This window comes from Embiotoca jacksoni, unplaced genomic scaffold, assembly GCF_022577435.1.
Source record: "Embiotoca jacksoni isolate LCO1_2020_lvr unplaced genomic scaffold, fEmbJac1.0.p SCAF_24, whole genome shotgun sequence".
NCBI lineage: Eukaryota > Metazoa > Chordata > Actinopteri > Embiotocidae > Embiotoca > Embiotoca jacksoni.
Genome location: NW_027185375.1, coordinates 3,062,933 through 3,085,597, shown reverse-complemented (window position 1 = coordinate 3,085,597; position 22,665 = coordinate 3,062,933). Strand labels below are relative to the sequence as shown.

General features: G+C 43.0%; 1 protein-coding gene across 38 annotated transcripts in view; it reads left to right on the top strand.

Moving 5' to 3' along the window:
* The first annotated feature begins 3,371 nt into the window (after window positions 1–3,371).
* camk2d1 (calcium/calmodulin-dependent protein kinase (CaM kinase) II delta 1) overlaps window positions 3,372–22,665 on the top strand; it is a 96,615-nt gene continuing 77,321 nt past the window's right edge. For 11 of the 38 annotated variants that reach the window (XM_069159087.1, XM_069159064.1, XM_069159089.1 and 8 more), the window contains exons 1-2: window positions 3,375–3,728; window positions 7,685–7,779. In XM_069159087.1, the coding sequence (XP_069015188.1) occupies window positions 3,667–3,728; window positions 7,685–7,779 (157 nt within the window). In that variant the 5' untranslated portion in view covers window positions 3,375–3,666. Of the gene's footprint in view, window positions 3,729–4,179; window positions 4,333–7,684; window positions 7,780–22,665 lie in introns of those variants that run through there. The other 27 variants (XM_069159062.1, XM_069159068.1, XM_069159065.1 and 24 more) reach the window with 13 other exon arrangements.

Here is a 22,665-nt window from a genome sequence, read left to right as displayed (position 1 = left end):
ACAATCCCCACTATGGAGTCAATCGAGTGCTTCTAAAAATAGCTCATCGTCATGGTGATGATACAAATGCAAATAGATTTAGACAGCTTAAGGTTTTTTCTCTAACAACATGCAACCCTCAAGTCATTCTTCATCACCACACTGCAGACAGCAGTGACTCAACTAATGATGATGATGGTGAACACACACACACACACACACACACACAAAAAACATGTTTATGGCTATCTTTGTGAAGATATTTATTAACAATATGCATGCATGGTCCTTTTACCCCAACCCTAAATAATTACAGTACATAAAACTAACCTTTACCCTAACCTAAACTTAACACTGGTCCTCACAAAGATATGTACACACACACACACACAATCCATAACAGTGAATCCACAGCCAGGCGCCAGTGGTTTGTTTTACGACACCACCTCCTTGTTGGTGGATAAGACCTGATTATAGGCTAAATAGGGATTAATAGAGATCCAGTTAACAGCGACTCTGCAAGGTGAACCTGATCTGGACACTGAGACACGCATGTACGAGTTCTGTGCTGGAAGGATTGTGGATTTTTTTCAGGGTGTCTTATTAATTTGTGTTTTTTTTAGAGGTTCTTTTGCTTTATTTGGTTTTGTTGAAAGCGTCAAAATTTGTTCCAATTTTAAAACTACCATGACCTAATTACTTTGATTATCCAGTGGCTTCCAACTAATGACTGACCTATAATACAGCAAGTATGTCCCCAGTGTGTGTGTGTGTGTGTGTGTGCACGCACCACAAACCAACCATTTTACAAAAAAGCAGGGTCCTGTGTACTTGGCATCCCTGTGATGTTTGTTGGGGTTGATTTCCCCTCTTAATTTCTCACATGGTTTCATTTAAATAACAACTTGAGGTCAAAGGATGCAAAATTATCATCTCAAGACCGCTCAGATTTATTTTGTGACCCTTTGGAGGAAACTACCGCTTGGTTGGAAACCAATGGACTAAACAGCATAACTCTATTAAAACTACCTTTACCTCCAAATGTAAAATGGGGCTTGCAGTATAATTTTTTTTTTTTAAATAAATTGTTGTTGACACAATATTGACACAGTATTACTGCAACTCACAACTGCAACGAAGTTCATCTCAAAATGCTTTGTTCATTAATAAAAGATTAATTCTGTAGTAACCTAAAGAAAGTGATGACTCATTTGTAAAGGCAAATATAATATATAGGCTATATACTATATACTATATAGTATATACTATGTGTTTTCACATTGTTCCCCAACTCCACCGTGCATTGCAATGTGGGCAATAGCCCATCAACAGCACTCTGGAAAATATGTTACACGATCTGAACACAAGTAGCAGGCAGAATAGTAGAATACAGTCATGTGACGATCTGACACAGAAATGGCTGCTGATTGGTAACTATAGCGAAAGGGGAGCACAAGAACTGGCAGGAAAAAAAAAAACCCACAAGGGCAGGAAGTAACCAGGACAGACCCAAGAGGTAAGTAATTTCAAAATAATATAGGAAACCCTAAAAAAAACTAAAAGACAGAAGCATGACAAAACTGATGATATCATACTTTTATTCATTAAAAGCGGAAAATGTACTTTCGTGTTTTCTGAGTTTAATGCTTAGTTAATAAGATTTTGTATACATTTAAATACCTCTGAGGAGGGTATCTACATGTCTTAAAATAATAATAATAAAAAAAAAAACTTACAAAGCAATAAATTCAGTTCCCTCTGTAAAAGGTCTTTAATATTTCATCTTGAATGCTGTAGAGAGGAATATTAGTCATAACTTTTAGTTGCTATGAAGCTCACTGACATATAATGGAACTGAAAGTGTCGATTTTAGCAAAGACTTAAGTTATAAACAATTTTTGTTGTTGTTTTCTAATTGTTTATTCCTTCTATTATTATTATTTTTTTTTTTTTTTTACTGCTTTGAGACCAGGTATGGATGGATTAGAAACCCAGTTTGAGATATTTTGTATGTCTTTGGGATTTATCTGTGTTCTGTTTACCGAGCTCTTTGACTTTTAAAGACATATTTACAGCCTCTGAGGCTCTGGTCTTCTTGGGCTGTTCAGTGATCAGTACATGATATAGTTGCATGTCACATTGATTAATTAGTACAGCAGAGATGTACTGACAAAAATCATACTTTCACCGAAATGAGCCTAAAATGAGTATTGAATTACATTCTGTGTGGTAAGAAAAATATCCCAAAAAGATAGTGTCAGTTTCACAACTCTGTGGTTGTCAAACTGTAGGGCATGAAGTCCCCTTGTAGTTATTAGAAATAAAGGTACATTTTTGTCAGTCAAAACAATCAAAACCACATGAGAAGCTGAAGTCAATACAATGTCTACTGGGTGTAAAAGTAATGGAAACAGCGTCGTTTTATTTTGCCATTTGAAAGGGATCGTTTCGCAGAAAAATAATCTTGAGAAGAGTTTCCTTTTCTTTCTTTTTTTCTTTATATTTTGCATGTAGCTACACCATAGTGTAAAGTCTACACTGTAGACCATTCAGCAAAACCAAATACAGAACTCTGTTTTGCATCTTGTGTTCATCAGAGTGGAAGCACTGTGGCTGGGCAACCGTGCCGCCTCTAGATGGAGTTCCTGTGCAGCATTTTAAACAAGGAAGCGCTCAGAAGAAATCCACCTTTATCAAGACGGATATCGCGTTTCAAGACATAACCGGATGTGAAGCTATTTTATCTCCAAAATAAAACAAAGAACTTAACGCGTTTCAGTGACCCAGTGTGTGAGATTGCTTTTTTAATATTTTATCACATTGACAGGTGTATAAATGTTTGTTCATAACGATGAATGAATGAATGATAATCTATGCTTCACCAGTTAAGATTAGCTGCGTGTGAAAACAACAGTTTAAGATAAAAGATACATTCTGATATTAAAACAAATAACGTTACTCCACGAGGAGCAGAATCTTATTTTGATTATTTCTTTCAGTTTTTTTTCTATTTTCAATTACTCGGAAAAATTAAAAAAAAAAAAAAAAAAAAAAAAATTAAAATTAGCGAAACTATTTTAACTTCAGGTGTTTTAATGAATTTTAGAATGAAATAAAAATGAGGATTACAAAAAAAAAAATAGATTACATTGGAATAGCATCTTAAAATACATGAAATAATATTGTGTTATTATTAGCCTAATCAATAATTAATTTTTCATTAAAATACATTTCAAATAACCAAAATACATCGACAATCAGGGGGGGGGGGGGGGGGGGGCGTTATTAAACGCTCGTCAAATAGGATTTCATTGTGAAGTTTCACCACCGGATGTGCAACATTGTACATTAAGTCTGTCTTGACTGCGATCGACTTGATCTAAGTGTCAGTGGGGGAGACGAACACAACGGCGGGTCGCGACGTCCCTGATAAGTCCCAGGACTAACCGGTGTGCGCGAACAGGAGCTGGGGGAGAAGCGAAGCCGAGCTTCCGCAACATCCGGGACTCGTTCCGAACCGAACCTGACTTTGCTTATATATATATATATATTTTTTTTTTTTGGTCCTCTGAAAGGCGACAAGTGGCACTTTTGAACACAGGAGGGGGGGGTGAAGGAAGGATTTGCGGAGAGTATTAACAGCGGCCGAGGCTCCCGAGTTTTTGTCTCCCTTTGCTCACCCTTAACATGGCTTCAACAACCTGCACCAGGTTTACCGATGAGTACCAGCTGTACGAGGAGCTGGGGAAGTAAGTTGTTTTCCTTTTAGATTGTTAGTGGAGCTTAAATTGCCCGCCGCTTTTTTTTTTTTTTTTTTTTTTTACTGTTTATATTGACCGAAACCTGCACCGATACCTCCGCCTTACCTGCTCCCACCTTTTGATGAAAGCGTGCGGGCAGGACTTCTGCGAAAGTCCCGTTCAACATTCCTCCCGGTTTTTTTTGTTTTTTTTTTCCTGGTTATTAACAAATTACAGCAAGCTCGAAAATAACGCCGGATCTTTATTTAACCCCGGGTTCTAATGTTTCATTCTTTCTACGCCGCCGTTGTCTATCTGAACTTTTTTTTTTTTTTTTTTTTTTTATCGGCTCTCCCTACTCGTTTACCCCGCCCGCCGGTGCGTAATTTCGGAGGAACGACTGTCTCGATAACGCCCGACGAACCGATTTTTTTTTTTTTTTTTTTTTTATTTTTTTAGAAAGACTCGTGATAATTTGTCAGTGGGTCTAAATTATGCTCCACCCGACATTAACCTCCGGCGACCTGAGAGAAAAAAAAAAAAAACAACTTAAAATAGCAGAAATTTGGGAAGGGAATTTTGGTGTTGGGAGTCAACCCGCGGAGCGGGACAGGTGGGTCAAACCGCGTCGCTCTCGGTCGGAAATAGTTAAGTGAACTCGGTTTACTGTAAGTGACACTAATGTGTTACGTTAAAAAAAAAAAAAGTGGGCAGTGTTCGCGCACTTTTCCGTCGTCCGTTTGTACAAAAATGCAAACGGCTTTAGACGACGGCCCTTTCTTCTGTTCTGTTTGTGGTTCGTACGCGCAACAGCGCTTTCAAAATAAAAGCAGTTTTGGTTCTCCCGCTACGGAGACCGTATGTTTGCAGCTACTTGTGCAGCACGGTTTAAACGGTGCAGTCGAATTCTGCCTTTGGCAGATAAAAAAAAAACAAAAAAAAACCCTGTGAGGTTTGAAAAGGTGTGGCTCTCCTGTCTTGCCCGACCCTAGGGGTGCAATCGCTCGCGTACTTTACATCCCAGGGGTGAGTACCTTTCAGCTGGTAGAGTAAAAACCCTACCTGCACTGATCATTTATCACGTTTGCAAAATTGCATTAAATGTTGCTCTTTTCTGTCTTCAGAATTGTGGCCCTTTAAAGTAGGTTTTGGGATTTCTAAAACGGTACTAGATCTACGGATGTGTGTGTTTACTGAACACGTACCTCAATGTAAAATTCCTGTAATTGCGTTACGTGCGTAGATATTTAGATACGAGGCTGCATATTTTTTTTTATTTTTTATTTTTTAAATTGCCACCTTTTTTTTTTTAAAGCTTTTAGAAAAGGGGAAACGTGTGAGTGCGAGGTGCAGCCCCCATGACACGGTCTCATTTAAAGAGGGTCTGTCTATTTTTTTCAAGAAAAGAGATCCGAGCATGTTTTAAAAGTGCAATCAAAGTGTCACACTGATTGTTCAAATCTGTTCTGTTCAGAAGGGATTTCAGAAGCAGTCCGAAACGAGACCCGCACCTTTCAGGGATGTCGTGTTAAAGGGACGCGTTTAGGCACTTTTGAACCCAGGCTTCATTTTTAAAAGAACAAAACAAAACAAAACACATTCTGTGGCCTAACTGACCCGGTCCATTCGCACCACTCGAAATCCGCCACACTATCATTGTGCATCCAGGTGAGTAATGGGTACCACGGCTTTTGAAAACGATCCGGTATGGAAAGAGACCGCTTTCAGCCAGCAGCCGCAAAATGGGCCTTAAAAGATATAAAAAAACAAAAAAAAAACAATGGTTAGTGTTTGCCCATTTTCCGAATTGCTCCCACAAAATGCCACACAAGACTTAGTGCTGCTTTCCGCACTGTGTCATTCAGACCATCCGATCTGCAGTAATTAGGTTTAACCGGGGTGACCGCAGCCGGCCGAAGAAAGGAAGAACTCCTCCGCCAAAAGCCTCTTTTTCCTCACAGAAAAATGCTGCTCCACGAGTGGAGAGAACTGCTTCAGGGCGGCGGCACGGAGATCGTGCAATTAGCTCAAGTTACCGCGTTGAGAGAGAGAGTCGAGCGAGACTTCTCGCGATTTCTGTTTTGTGTCGGGGATCCTTTCCGTAATGCTGTCAAACGATTACACGCGAGCAGCCTGCTTTGAGGCTCGGCGCTGCAACGATCAGTCGCTCGAGACCCAAAACGAAGGAAGGGTAAGCTGGGCGGAGTGCGAACAAAAAAAAGTTTCCCTTCGGTACCTCCGTTCACAAACCTTTTCATCAGTAATCCCAGTGAATGAAACACCTGGCGGGTACTTCATTGCATTGTTGTAAAAGGTCCTAAACAAACAAAAAAAAACAAACGTATGAAGCGGTCGTGCTGGGTAACATTACAACGTTGTCCGCGATGGTCCAAACGCCGGGTGATGTCAAAGCTGCTAACACAGCTGTGGTCTGCTTGCACAGGTGTTCTTGCAAATGTTTCTCTGATCAGACCTGTTATCAGGCCTGGGCGGTCAGGTGCGCGCTTGGCTTTGATCGACACGCCCCCCCCCCCCCCCCCCCACCGCCCCGGCGGTTTGGCTGCACCTGTTCAGGGAGGGAAAACGTACACCTTTTTTTTTTAACAGTTGACCAATGCGTCCTTATCGTGAGCCTTGTTGGTCATTATTTGGAGTTCAAACTTAAGAGTCATAATGGCTTCTAATAATGATTTGAAATGTCCAAATGAGCTTGATCTACCCGTGCCGGCGCAGGAGAAATTCAGACACGGTGTCCGGCTGCCGGTCGCACCTGTTTTGGGAAGCGGCTCGACACACGACGGTCGCCATGGCAACGTGTGAAAAATGCTGCGCTTGGAAGGATTCGACACAAAAACCTCCCAAGTCATTTCACTGATGAAAGTGCAGCATTTTTCACTTGTATTTTCACTGGGGGGGGGGGGCACACACATCTGTGCATTAGCACATACCACAAAAATCGCCCACTGATTCATATAATATAATATAATATTACAACACTTGGTTAATAAGCTAAAATATGGCTGTACACAACTCTTAATTTCCAGGTGTATGGTTTTGGTACATATTTATTGGGGGGGGACAACAGGCGATCACTGTTGTGTGAAGTGATTTTGCTAACACTACACAAAATAAGACTGAAGTTATTGAATATCTTTGTAGTATATTTGTTTTCTTTTGGGGTGGAGGGGGGGGGGGGCAGGCGTTGCACTTTTTTTTTTTAGATGGTCCCTGCTCTGGTTGAGACCCGTGTTTACCTGCTCAGGTGCGAGGACGACCCGTTTGAATGAAAATTGAGATTGCAGCTCGTTCTCCACCTCCCCGTGCGGGAAACGAAACGTTTCCTTCGCAACGTTTTGGTTTACGAGTCGTCGACGTGAGGAAATTCAAAACGGCGAATGTCTTTCGAGCGCTCCGCTCAACTCGGGTAAGGTGGAAATCTTGTCGCGGTCGATCGCACGCGAGACTGTTTCAGACTGCTTTGCGTGACAAAAATGAATACAAAAATATCCCCCGGGAAGGTGCGATAAATAGACGATGAGATTTACAGAGATGTGCTTAAATTGTAAAATAAAGCAAGGTAAGAATTGACATTTCGACCATATCCATGACCTCAGATCGACACTACATCTACAATTCCATTCAAACGATACAAACTCCCATCTGCCGATTGAAGTGGTCAGATGTTTTCCAAGCTTCCAACCCTGTCGGTGAGTTTAAACATCAGCTGGGATTCTTTTGTGAACTTCGGTGTCGAAGGTCAAGAATAAACTCCGCCGACCTCCGTTGTGCGCAATGGTCCCGCTCAAAACGGGGGATTGGAAAGTGGACGCGGCGGGAACGCGTAAGGGGTCTCGTCGTCCCCTTCGGTGTCCCCGTCGCAACAAAAATGTCGGATTGTCCTCGTACGTTTTTTGTAAAAGATCTTGCCACGCAGTGACTAACCCCGAACTCTTTGTGTACCCTAGGGGTGCTTTCTCCGTGGTGAGGCGGTGCATGAAGATTTCCACAGGGCAGGAATATGCTGCAAAAATAATCAATACCAAGAAGCTGTCCGCCAGGGGTGAGTACATGGCTGCTGAGCACATGCCCTGTAATGCTGCTTGAGTGGATTGAGTAAAGACACCGGGGGCTGGAGCCGCCCGGTCCCTCTGAAACGGTCTCTTTGCTGAGAATGGTTCCTTTTTAGTGATCTCAAACCAAGTTCCTTTTTTTGTTTGTTTTTTTGTGTGTGTCTGTCTGTCTGTCTGTACATACATGGTTTCCCACGCTGCTCCTATCTTTCTCTGCAGTCGTGGTCAGGTTTCAGACTGCAACGTACTCCTCCGGTTCTAAATTCACTTTTTTTTTTTTTTTTTTTTCTTTTTCTTGGCGTTCCCCTTTTTTTTTGTCTCTTCACTCAATCAAAGCGGCACCAACATGAATAAGCTCCTTTTGTGACTCATTCTCCAGTTTCAACCCCGGCATCGCATTTCTGCACACGAGTCACAGAGCCGTCTCTCGCTTCGGAACGCAAGCCAATGCAGAATTAAGAAAAACTCTTTTTTTAAAAAAATCTTTTTCACATTTTTGGTGTTTTTTTGTTTGTTTTTTTTGTAAAGGAAGCATCTGTCTGGAAAGCAGAAGATTGGATTCTTTCATTTTCCGCGAGTTTTTACTGAAACGATTCTCGCCGTCGTTACTTGTGCGGCGGGGGGGGCCGAGGCTCCCGCTGGCTTGGGTGCCGCGCCGCTTGATAGATCCCCGCCCAAGACCCTAATGGGCTGATGGGAGAACGCAGGGCACAGAAACACGCAAGCACTAGGCACATGGTGAGGCTGAGCCTCTGCACAGCGGCAGATGTAGTGTCTCGGGGGGGGGGGGGGGGGGGGGGGGGGGGGAGCAGGGGATTTCCTCACAGCGTTAGCAAAGGCGTGAAGAGAAGTGGTTTTTACATGTAGTCTTAAAAGAGACGCAATACAAGCAATGGCAAAAAAAAAAAAAAACTAAAAGAGAATATCGCTTTTTTTTTTTTTTTTTTTTCTCCTGTGCTTGTCGGATCAGACGCAATATCTCCTGTTCGTCCCGTAGCCTCGTAGCAAAAAGGCTGAATGATAGCTTTGTGGTGCGATTATGGCTGCTGCAGCTCCAGAAGAGAGGTAGAACATGAGCGACGAAAGGGAGCAGAGCAAAGAGGGAGTGTCGGGCAGGTGTTTTATAGAAAGGGAGTCCAAGATGGATTCCATTCGCAGATTGGTTTGGCTGAATGCCCTCGTGGAGCGCCCGGTGTCCCTCACCTGAAGGAACAAATGAGAGTGAAATGGGAAGACGAACGCGTGCGACTGGAAATCTCTGGGGGTTGTTACGCTGTGAAAGTTTTTTTTTTTTTTTTTTTTTTCATGGAACTAAAAAAACAACAAAAAAAAAACCCTATTACTTGTACATTGTTATTTTTGTCTTTTATCCAGTGGCACTTTACATTTTTCGGTAGATTGTACGTGCGTATTGTAATTATTCATATTCTAAATACCGCTTTAATCTGGTTTACAGGGGTTTCAAACGGCTGCAGTGGTGTGCAGCAGAGATAGAAACGACAGCACCGAAGGCGCTTTCTTCCTTCAGGCAAACGCGGGCAGATACAGTAGCCTGCTGCCGGCTGATAGATATTGAAGTGGGCAGGCTGAACTGAAGGTCACATTAAATGAGGGGAAACCCCAGAGTCGCTGCCAACGCCGCCGCTGCGTGATGCGAAATCCCAAACAGGAAGCTCCATTCTCACTGGAGAAGGGTTTATGCGGCCGTAAACCTCGGCTCCGCATCGCCACCAATACTTTTCCGCCGAAGGGACCTTTCGAAGGAATGTTGACGTGGCCGCAAAGTGCTGCGGTCGACCATTTTAAGTACAACGTCAGGAAGACTTTCCGACACGGTTCATCCCGGCGGTCTGTGACCCACGGACAGTGCAAACAGTCACAGTCACATCTGGGGCAGCATCCACGGCCTCCGACCGACCCACCGGGTTTCTCACAATCTACTGGTTGGAGACAGTAGACGCACTAAATTTCCCCACTGCGGGATTAATAAACGTCTTAAGTCTTAAGTCTGAGACCCCGGATCCAGAGTTCAAGTTCATCTGCAAATACATCAATCGTACATACCAGTATCTGAATTTCATATCAAACCTTTTGTCTTTACATCGAAGTGTTGTTGTAGTGTCCCGTGAGACTGCGAGCCAGATGTTCTACATGTTGGACAAAGTCTTAACTACCCTATTTATCTACCGTCTTTGAAATTAAATCGATCATAACTAAAGTTTGAAGTTAAACAATGATGCAAATCCGTAGGCTTCTCTTTATTCCTTCCATTTAAAATAAAACCCTTAATACTGGGACAATCTCAGAACCGAAACATAATCCAGATGTACTGTAGTGAAAGCCTGTCTTCACTGACGGCACTGCCTCGTGTGAAGGGGAAACTAGGCCAATGGTTAAGCACAGACCTGGTGATGCTTGGACTCGGTGGAGTGGAAATCATCACTTGACAAACCCACCAGGCTGTGGAAAAGCTAGTTCTGGTTTAGAGGACGGCCGTTCTGTCGTTTTTTGCTTCTGGAAAATACCCGAGGCCCTGGCCGCTCACTGTGAACTCTTCATTCCCATGGAAACAAAAGAGATGGAGAGCTAAATATAGTCCGTGGGGTAGTATAGGCATCGAAGTACATTACAGTCTTTGCACTCCTTAATTGTGCGAGTGCGTGATGCTGTCAGTGTTCTGTGGATCTTTCGGCTCAGACACGTTTAGCTAAACAATGACAAAATTCACTAAATTTTTAAGAGGTCTTTTTTGGTCTACCTTCATCTAGCCCTTTCAGTTCTTTCTAAGTCACGCACACGCACGCACACGCACACACGCACACACACACACACATATTGTCGCTCAACATGCCACAGCCAGGTGCTTTTTATATCGGCTTTAAGCTCAGCAATGGGTGATAACCCAACCCTCAACCCTGCGGTGTATACTGAGACTGCGTCAGCGGTACCTGAATCCCTTTTGCCACACGCACACACACGCACGCACGCACACGCACGCACACACACACACACACACGTTCACTTTTAGAGAGTGCATAAATAAAGTACTTCATCAGGAGTGTGTACTGTGCCAGCATTTGGCTTAACGGCTAATGTCAGGGGCTCATCACGCCATTTACACAGTACCCTGCTCAAGTCAGACAAGAAAGAGATGGATATATCCATATATATATATATATATATATATATATGTGTGTGTGTATATGTGTAAAAGGGAGATAATACAAAGCAGAGCCACGTGCACAGTCTAAATGGCATTTGAGAGTGTCTTGTCATTGTATCCACAGCTCATCCCTCAGGTCCTGGCTGATCTGTGTGGCCTATGACTCGGAAAACCAAGTGAGCCTGTTCATCCAGGCCCTGTGACACAAGCATAAGTGATGACTCAGTGGCCCCCTCGGAGAATGTCCTTGTGTCTCCGTCACCACTTAAATAGTCCGCCTGTCATGCCTCAAGTGTGTCCACTGACCCTAATTGCTTGTGTTAAAGGCCGTAAACTGACTGAACTTCCTGTTTAACACCATTTTAGTATCATTCAGGAGGAAAAGCTTGCGATTTTTAGATCCTGTTTTTGAGTCGGTGTGGTTGCTGGCCAGCTTCATCACGATGAGCCCTTCCGGTTGTTGAGACATAAGCACATACCCGATGTGTTGATCTATCATGGTTCTGTTGTTGTAAGGACTTTACTTTGTCAAGTGCCTTGAGATAACCGGTGTTGTGATTTGGCACAAAATAAATACATTATGAATTGAATTGGTTCCGGCAGGAACGTAACGTCCCTGGAGGGGCCCGCTTCACAAGCGCGCTAAATAGCTTTTTGGCACGCATGCATGCGTGCATGCTTCACCTCTGCTGCTACAACTCCATCCTGCTGTGCTTCATTTAACTTTGACCTCTTAAGTGGTGTTCCAAATGACAGACTTCCGTTAGCACGGCTTTAAGACCGAGCCGGAAAGGTTTATAGCAATATAAATGCAGAAACAACACTCAAGAAAACTTCAACTTGATTGAAATCATTTTTGGAAATAGGACTCGTGTTATGCAGTTTCTTGATATGACTCAACTTTATCCCCACATTCTAGTGTTAAAAACAGTCAACAATCCCGCAGTGAATTGGATTCATGATAGTATAAGCATACTGTCCCAACCCTACAAGGCACTATAGTATGGTCATTTTTTTTATGATATTCTATATGCATAGACAAGAAAGCTATCAAAGTTTTCTTATTACTGCTCAGAGAAACGTCTTATTCTCTAACCTGTGGGGGAAAAAAAAAAAAAAAAAACGTGCAATCAGATGGTTTGCCCAGAGAACAGCCCCTCCTGAATGACACACCCCCTAGCGGGCATCTACCTTGCTGCTTGTTGTTGTATGTGAATGTATGCGCTTCATTCCCAGGTGTGTGTGAATTGACATGGATATGAATTGTCCGTAGCGCAATATATTATAACGTTAGTTTTGGAAGATATAAGCCCAAGCCCTCTCCTTTCTTCCTCTCCTCCAAAAAAAAAAAAATAGATAAAATTGGAGCAGCGGCGGTCCTATTTTACCGCTGCATATAGGCGTGACAGTGTTTCACCAGGAGAAAACGGGACACCCGTTTTGTTTTTATCTCCTTTCTTTCGTTTGCTCCCCGCCACGACTCTGCACGTCTGAATTCATTTTTACCTGTGCACAAAACCTCGGCGGGTTTAACACCTGTGATTGACTCGACTGAGACAAAAGGCCCCGGAGCTCATGGGGATGTCTGCCTTGAATTGGATTTTTAGCCCTTTTTTTATTTATTTTTTTTAATTTTGATCCACGTAAAGATGGAAACCGAAAAATATTTCAAATTTGAAATGTAAAAGTGAAGATTAACGGTAGCCTCGTGACGAAGGTGTATATCTATTTGTTTATTTGTAATAATTGACCCCGCACTCACTCCTCCTGGAACTGATGCGCAGCTGCTCGCAGCAGGCTAAAAATATCTCATTAGAGCTACGCAAGGGAGCATAAGAAACAGAAATCAGGCTGTCATGTAATAGAGCAACTGTCAGCGGGAGTGGAGGACTCCCTAGTCCGTGTCAAAAGATATTTTCATCTCCGCCTGCCTAATTTCCCTATCGATCAAACAGCAAGACTTATCATTTCAGCCTCTTATATTTCTCTTTTTTTTTTTCTCTTTTTTTTTTTAACACCAGCAACAGAACGTCATCTATCAGATGGAAAGAATACGTGGTCTTATTCTTGAACTAATAAGCAACATCAGTTTTATGTTACCCACTGTATTGTTTTTATATGCGTGAGGATACAGTTCTTGAAAGTCCCCTTTTGATGCTCGGTGAGCAACACTTGTTGACGGTTTGATGAAATACGTCGGTGGGTGCTAAGCTGATTTATCTGCTAACAGCCACCCGATCAAAGTTCACGGGAGGCACCTCATCAATACTGATGAGCTGCATTATCTCTCGATCGTGGAACAATAACGGGCGATGGATTTCTGCGGATCAGAGTCTTTTTGAATGTCCAGGCTTCCAAGTAAACGTGGAGAAGAAAAACAAACAAACACTTTGTTATTTTCTTTTGGCTAAAATCGGAACAAATACATGTTCGAACACTGATGATGACATCTTCAATAACTGAAAAACTCTAAGCTTGCATTACGTTTGTAAATGAGGTCTAAATATCCCCTGTAATGCTGAACTGAGTAGTCAATCAACAACTTTGATAAGTTAATTCATTTTCATTTATCAAGGAAAACTGCCAAATATCATCGAGTTCCAGCTTCTCAAATGTGAAGATTTGCTGCTTTTTTTTTTTTTTTCTCTCTCTCTTTTGTATCGTTGAAGATTGAATATATTCAGGTTTTGGAGTTAAAAGGTAAATCTGATGAAGGCAGGGTTCTGCTACGTTAAGTACCTTGAAATAAATAGTTTATCTGTATAGCACATTTCAACAAAAAGCCAATTCAAAGTGCTTTGCATAAAAGCATTAAAAAAAAAAAAAAAAACCATCCTCAAATATGGTTCAGTGAAAGGCAGCAGCAAACGGAAAAGTCTTCAGTCCTGATTTAGAGGAACCGAGGGTTGCAGCAGACCTGCCGGTTTCTGGGAGTTTGCTCCAGATAGGTGAAGCGTAAAAACTGAACGCTGCTTCTCCATGTTTAGTCCCGACTCTGGAGACGCCTCCTCTTGGCTCTCCTTAGGCGAGGGGGGTGTGGGGGGGGGGCATCCTTCCCTGTAGGTCTCCACGGCGATGCTGTGCGGTTATCTCTTGTTTAGACTCCTCCTGTCTCTTGACAGAGGGAACAGATGGGTGAAGCAGGATGTAAAATAGGATAGAGGTAAACAATTTGACCCCTGACTTGTTCAGGCGAACTCCATTTGCCTTGAAAAAAAAAAAAAAAAAAAGAAGATGTCTGCGCTCCCGGAAAAGGTAGAAATTGTCGATTTTTAAAATGCACTGAATGGACAGTACATGCGGTCGACAGCCATTTGTTCGGTGCAAACGAACAAACAGATCTTTTTCCATCTCCCCCTCCTCGTCTGGGAGACGGCCACCGATAAACGCCTCGGCATCGACACAGCTGACCGTGTTTAACAGATCAATAAAGTCTCGCTTCGGACTGTTGTTTCACAGCTTCCTGTATGCACGATGATGTTTTTTGTTGTTGTTGTTGTTTTTTTTTTTTTTTGTTACCGTTGGATATTCAGCCACGATGTCCAGGGGTTCTGCCTCTCGCGTCGGAGGCCGTATCTTTCGGAAAGCAGAGGATTTTGGTCGTCCTGCTGCACATCCTTCTGACATCCTTTACAATCAAGAGTCTCGGGCCCGGTCATTAGCTTTCCCTGCAGGCCTTCTACGTTCAGATTTACTCTCGGTCCTTACCCCGCTTTGAGAAGATAACTGCTTACCCATGTTGTGGAGATTTGGGATCCTGCGACAATGGAGCAAATCTGTTTTCAAGTCATATTGTCGTGGAGGTTTTTTTTTTTTGCTGGTTTTACAGCCGTCCTTGGCTGCGTCCTCGGCTCCGTCCTCGGCTGCGTCCTCGGCTGCGTCCTCGGCTGCAGGGGTTGAGGAGGTGTTCCGCCGGTGTGGCCGTGCAGGCCAGCCAGTCGCGTCCCAAATCTCAGGGCGCTGGGCTCTGCCTGCTACCCGTCCTCCCTTATCTTAAGGATATGATTTCCTCTTCGGCTTTGCACAGAGAGAGTTCCAGGGAGGACTGCTGTTTGAAGATGTACTATCCGCTGCGCAGCCCCCTCTCTTGTTTCTTGGTGGCCCCCGGCGGTGCCAGTTCGCCGTGTCTCGGCTCGTCCGCTGTTTTCAGTCCACGGTAAAAGTGGTATCATTCCCACACATTCTTTAGCCTTTTCCTCACGTGTTTGTCGTACTGTTTTGTATCTGTGCTTGTTTGTGTCGCTGTGTGGACTGTGCTGACAGGTCATCATTGTAAATGAGAATTGGTTCTCAATTGATTTTACCTGGTTAAATAAAGGTCATATATATATATATATATATACAGTCCATTTACCTCCACGTTCACTTCTAGTCGGTGGATTTTTGTTTCCAGGACTGCAAATCTTCTGCAGGATTTTGTGGTAGTCGTCCGTGGAGACGGGAGGCATCTCGCTGCTACTTAGCCTTAGTACTTACCGCACTCGGTGACTGCGCTGTTGGTCGGCTACGCTCCCTTAGTAACGGGGAGGTCATGCAAATTGTTGAAAGATGGCTTAATGCAAAAAAGAAAAAGTCCGAGTAATCTAGGTTTCCAGGTGCAGCTCCTCATAGTTTATCACAAAAGAGAAACGGAAATAAAGGCGGAAAAATGCCAGCAGAAAAGCGTCTGCACTGCTTGAGAAGCGTGATTAAATGATAGAAACTGACCAGAATTGGGCTTGAGACATTTTTTTTTTTACCGGCACCATTTTAAAGAGAGTACCCAGAGTACATACTGAACAGTTTACCTCATATTTATATAGTGATATTTCATGAAGCCCTTTGTCGATTGCCCTGCCGTGCTCACCTTTGACCGCCTGCCACATTACAATAAACACATAATTAGCAACGGGGGAGAAATACTTTTAAGATGATCGTGGGTGTGTGGTAAGCGTTGTGATGATAACTGCTTCATGGCAACACCGTGGTCACGGTTGTCTGACAGACTAACAATCACCGTAACTGTTTTCAGCACTGAAAAATTGGATGAATAATCACAGAAGACACAGAAGAAAAAAAAAAAAAGACTGCCTTTCGCGGATGGATTACAAAGATTTTGTCAGATTTGAAAAGTAATTGATTGCACAGAGCACATGTTGGAAGGGTACAGTGGAAATGTGGGCACGAGGGGCGGAGGGGAGTCAAATGTCAGATCATGGGACTATTTTGATTGTGGTAAATCAAAAAAAATAAATCAAAAAAAAGTCCACACTGAAATATAAGCTAAACACTTTCTTTTCAATTCAACTTTATTTATGTAGCGCCAAATCACAACGTAGGTTATTTCATGGCACTTGACACGTTAAAGTCCTCACAGCAAGACTTTACAACATTATACAGAGAAACCCAACAATTCAACAATTCCCACATAAGCTAGGAGGGAAAACAAACCTCCTCTTTAAGGGAGAAAACCCTCCAACAGAGGGAAGGGGAAAAACCCCCTTTTATGTTGTACTTTTTCTTCAGGCAGGTAAGGAGTTGTTTTTCCACAGTTACAACAAAGATTGCTTTTGAGGGAAGGGTTACCTCTTGAAGTCTCCTCTTAGAGTGGTCAACCTCTGACGCTGAAACTATTAGCACTGCCCTTCAAAGCACTAATTGTATTCGTCAGCAAGGTGGCCCTGATATCCCTTACCCTACCAGGTCCTCCAACTCACCCTCAGGGATCCAAAGGCTTCACCATGCCAGACGGAATACGTGCATCCCTTCAGCATGTTTGGGGACTTCTCATAACAAGTCTCAGTTGGACATCTTGAAATACCCGCCCGAAAATAGTCGACCGAGTGTCGGTCGACAAGACGAGCCGAAGTGGATGCAGTTTTCATTCGTAGTTTTGTCACGGGAAGAAAAAAAAAACAACAACAATCTCAAACTGTCCCTTGTCAGAGGGGTTATGAAGAACTTTGAAAAACATTTGTCCCCGGCTGTGCCTTCCCCTTTAGGAAAGTGGCCTTGTGGGTAATGTGGGGGAGACAAAAGGTCCAATGGGACCTTGTTGTGGGAAGTAAATAACATTAGCGGCACATAGCTGCAGCAACTGTTAAATGCATGTTCACGGCAGTGACTAAATGACTGTAATTAGCCATGAAGTGTCGAGATAAACTCAAGTTTCCGTCGGACAACTCGCCAAATGTTGGATGGCAGGATGCTGGATTCTGCTCCTGTTACTTCTGGATGTCCGAGTGCCTCACGCTGTCGCTAAGGGTGAGCTCACCTTGGCCTGCAACGGAAATGTTGGCCAAACGCTGTTGGCCAAAGGTTGGATTTTTTTATTAAAGATCATTGTGAAATTGAAAGCTTGAACTTAGGTTCTGCTGCCATATCACGTCTTGCGCAGAGTCCATGTTTTGGTCTCGTGCGGTTCAGAAGAGGCACCTTGTGAGGGCTTAGTTTTTTTGCCTTTTTTTTGGTGCTTTTTTTTTTTCTATAATTGATTGGTGCCGCGGTAGGGAAGCTTGAGGACCCTCGAAACCTGGTGTCGTCTGCTCAGGTGCCGTTTCTCTCTGTCTCTTTAAAACATTGGGATAAACTGGAGTATTCCCATTGGGCCTTATTCTAAATCCTCATTTAGCCAAGTAGGCCAGCTGCTTGAAGGAGAGTATGCCTGCTTTAAATTAGGGCTTCTTTGTCAGTCAGTCAGACAGAGACTGGGTGCTCAACCCGAGAGAGCATCTTCCAGTGGTGCTCTCCTCTGCCTTAATAAACCACTCTGTGGGCTCAGTGGGAGAACAAGGTTAGTCCCTCTTTGTACCTCCTGAAGCTATGCGGCTCTTTGGAAATTCAATCCCGTCCCTCATTCCCTGTCCTTTTCCGTGAATACGAGAAGGGAGGGAGGTCATTATTCTTCGTGGTTTGACCTCCTGAAACTTTGGATTTCCATTTATTTGTTCGTTACTTTTCTGAGGTGACGTGGGTGAATGTTTCACTGACCTCCTGAGAGTTGTGGTCCCAGAACTCTTACCATGCACCTTCAAACTCCCCCCCCCCCCCCTTCTCTGATTTATATAATTTATTCATGCAATATTGCTCTGTTTCAGCGCGTGGACGACGGGTGATTTCTCCATCTGCAGGATTTGTCTATGAAATAAAAAAAAAAAAAACAATAAAAAAAAAAAACGGTTCCGCCGCGGTGAAAAGAAATGAACAGGGAGAGAAACGCAAATAAGCACAGAGTACAAGGTTAAATTAGAATAAGAATGTGAAGAGCCACAAAAACTTCAACAAACACGGCTTTGATTGAAAACAGCTTTGTAAATCCAGATTCAGTCCGTGGCAGAAGGCAGCATTCCGATTGTCTGACAAAAGGATGGTTGGGAGTGCGGCTTAGCCTTTAGCTTAGCTTTTGCGGCCTTATTTGTTTCCACCGCTTCTGCGTCCTCTCTCTCTCTCTCTCTCTCTCTCTCTGCCCCGGCGTCTTCCTCCTGGGATTGTAGCCCAAACTGATCCTGGTGCAGCTGCTGTATCCGCTGGCAGTCAAACACGAGGCGATTGCACGTAGCGTCGATTCTTATGAAGCCGTGGCGTTGTCAGGTGAACATTCGTACCTTACATTGTGACGAAGGAACATGTCAACCACTCTTTGACCAATGATCTGTCTTACCTGTGTTTCTAACAGCGGAGCTTCCACCCTTTTTTTTTTTTTTTTTTGCACGTCACTCTCCCTTCTTCACGCTAACTTTTAGAAATAATCAAAAAAAAGATTCAAATTTGAAGTCAGGCTTTGAATAGATCAGCAAAACTTGAGAGTAGGATCAGTTCAGGATTTTGGCCTTTTTAAGGGATTTCTTGATCATAGCAACAATATCCAATCTCATCTAATCTAACCCAACCCGCTCGGTGTTTACGGCTCTGGTGCCCATCCTTTCTCTCGCCGCTCCCCCGCCCCCACCTCAAATGCCAGTATATAACACGATAAAATAACCCAAAAGCAGAAGTGCATAATGACAGCTACTAAAGTGTGTTAAATGTAACATGCCACATTAACAAGGGGATCTATTTAGGGCATTAAGAATAGTTGTTAACAGTGTTAAGCACCTTGAGACAGCCGACAGCTAATAATGCCCACGGAGCTTTTTTTTTTTTTCCTAATGATGACCCGATATAGTTAACATGCCACCTTGGGAGTTCTCTTGTTGTAATTATTAGTTACTACATCGCTAATGGAGCTTGCTGAAGTCGCCTCATGTCTCCGAGGGACTCTATCTGGAACATGAAAGTAACCGGGCTTCCCTAATGCTTTTTGGACAGCCCACACGTATTGTGCACCAACAGCAAGAGGTGAAAAGCTGCCAGAACCACGCGGAAGGCGTTGATCTCTCCAGGGAAAGTCTTGGCAAAAATCTTGTTTGGTCTCTTTCTTTCCACGCCTTCCCCCCCCCACCCCCCCCACCCCCCCGCAAAATGCTTTCTCTCTCATACTTAGCGGGTGAAATCAGGGATTGCGTCACTCACTCCAGTTGATTTGTGTCATGTTTTTAAAGGGTAGCCACAGCAAGAGCTATTTGTCTGGCTCAGAAAGAGGCTAAGATGGCGCACGGGGGCAGAGATTGTGGAGTTTCCCTCCCAGAAAAAAGTGGAAACTGAACTTCCTCGACACCGTGCCGTAGACATTCCTCAGCTGTTTGTCCTTTTGTACTTAGGTCAACATGTCATTCATCTCTTATCAGCATGGAATTATGTTCCTCTTAGATCGTCTTCAGCCTTCTTTGACAGGGTTGACACTTAAACATATATCATTTTCTTTATACATTGTCTGACTGAATAAAAAGCAGTTAAAAATGCAAATTAATTATACATCAGGCCATAAATATTTTAAGAAATGGTTGATTCAAAATTATTTTATGAAACGGCAGTATCAAGTGACTTTCTTCTTTGTCTTTATCTTTACATATTTATTGGGATAGTCCAGTCCTTTCTAAAGCTGAACCAAATATTCTAGGATTTTATAGTTGATCTACGACTTCAGCTGGATACTTAATGAAGTTTCAACTGGGAACAAAGGGCTGTTGTTTTTCCATCTTGATAAACCAACTATCCATTGGCTGGATTGTAAAAGTGGTTTGGTTCGACCTACTTCGGCTCTGATAAATTATATTTCGTTATATACCATTAATGTATGCATTTTGGATAGTATTTTTGCAGTATTTGCTGACATTTTACGCACCAAAAGATTAATCAGTAAATTCCTACAATAACCAACACCCAACTTAATGTGCTTCCATAAAGTTGGAGAAATTGCGAAAGGAAATACATCTTGAGAAATCTTCCTTTGTTTGTATTTCACACTGAGAATACTGGATTTCAAAATGTCCCTTTATGCAACTTTATGGCATCTTTTTATTAGCATCTGCTTAATTGCCACATTTTTCAACCTCCACATTTTAACGTTACCTTTCTCTTATAAATTTGTCTTCAAGCTGAAACAAACCCGACAATAAGTGATCAAATAAACCCGATAACACCTGGACTTTGCAGATGATTTGAGATATGTTGTTACTGAAATTCCCATGTTATCATAGTGTGTTATGCTGTAAGGAAAGTGTTAACACACGGCTTTGGTTCCTCATTTTAAAAGTTTGAGATCCAGAGTGGCAATAATTTGGACTGGGGCTGCTTCCATTTTTCCAAGAATTGTCAAATTACATTTTTCGTGTCCAAAGTAGTAAATCGACGTTGTATATTGCTCGAATTCATCTACTCATCAATCACATCCTCTGGACTGAACATCTCCCTGTGGTTGACGAGAGTGAAGGGGAAAGTAGAAAACAAAACGAGCAGTGTTGATGGATGAATTGGATAAACATGATCAGAAAATGGAAGCCTGGTGTAGAAAGCTAGATCTCATTGGATGGAAAATACTCTTTTAAGCCAGTGATCCAACGAGAGACGGCTCAGAATCTGTCTGCGTTGGCTTTTTAATGGAACAAAGACATCCTTGGCGCTTCGATCCAAACAAATGCCTCCCTTGAAGCGAACGGAAGGTGAATTTAAAGTAGGGATAAAAGCAGAAACACTGTGGAGAGATTATAGAGGAATCAAGAAATGAAAAGACGCGGACAGAGGTTAATGATGTGTGTTTTTGTGTGCCGGGTTCTCCCGAGAACAATGAAGCGAATGGGGGTGACAAGTTAAAAGGATGTAATGTAGTGAGTGAAAGAGAAAGGTCGAAATGTGAAATTGGGCCTCGCAGAGAGAAGCGGTGATGTCGGCCAAGGAAAAAAATGATCACCGTGTGGGCGAGAGCTAATGGGAGGAAGGTTGCACTGATTGTGCTGTACAAGAGGGAGGCTGTCGGAAGGACTGTGTGTCTCGTCCAGCAAAGCCTGACCATTGCCGTCTGACAGATGTTCTTCGCCTCTAAAGGTTTGGTATAAACACAAAACAACACACGGGTTTTATATAACACAGGTTTTTAACCTTTTTTCAACCACACGATCGGCAGGGCTCTGTAGGAATGGTTGCAGCCAGCCGGCCACACGGCCTCGATATCTTGACAAATGCTGGATGGATAACTTTCCGATTCTGAGAGACATTTGCGGTCCCCGGAGAAGGAGTCCTAATGACTTCTGACTTTTTGTCTGAGCACCTCTAAAGACATGCATCGGTTGTATGGGGTTGGCGCTCTAAAGAACACGCCATGGAGAAGCCATCAAAGTCCTCTCTTCAGATATAATCTAAAAGAATTAGGGCTGGTCGCTTATACTCATTCACACATTACGCCGACTCATTGAATTCCCTCCGTTTACAGTCGTGCTGAATGTGGCTACAGTTTAAAACAACTTTTCCTCCCACCTTCTTTCTCTTTTGGCCCGCGCCACACTTGTTAAAGTGCAGATGTAAGTGTTGTCTCCAGAACAGCTTTTTTTTTTTTTTTCCATCCATGTCACTAATAAATATTGTGGCTGGACTGTGCTCGGAGACCAGCGGAAGTCTCCCCCAAACAGATGGTCGCTTTGCTCGGCGATGCCGGACTGGGCAGAGAGACAGCAGGCCTCCACCCTAAATTCAGGGATTCCTTTGGCATTTCTACTGTGGAAGCACACAAATAGACAAGAGTGCAAACTGGAACACTGAGCACAGATTTAAGTATATCTGTGATTTAACACCCCCACCCAGCAACCACTGATATTCAGAAAAGGTGGTCGCCCGCTGAGATAATTTAATCTCTCCTTCCGTTCATTTTATAGGCAACAGCAGAAATACTAATCGACTGTTTGGAATTTATTTTGTGAAATGGCTTTTTTTTCCACCGAAGGAATGAATTTAATTTCATCAAGTTATGATTTCTTCTTTTTTTTTTGTGCGGCTATAATTTATCGCCTCTCCCCGATCTACATTAATATGATGTTATAACTCCTCTAAGTTTGAGAACCACAATTCTCATAACTCGGGCTTTGGGGGGGATATATACACAGGAAGTATTTTATTATCGCGCAATGGGGTCAGTTAAGCCATAATCATGCTCCAGAGCAGTGCATAGTTTTTTGCTGTTCTATCTCTAGTATAGTACCTTTTGAATTAGGCTGGAAGACTTCATAAACGGCTGTACACTGATTATCAGTCATGAGCTATGTCAGAAAAACAGTGACAGGAAATTTGTTGAAAAAGTGGCAACTAGTGTTTGAGTTGAGTTTGACAGTTACCGGTTATTGGTTGTTGATTTACCGGAATACCT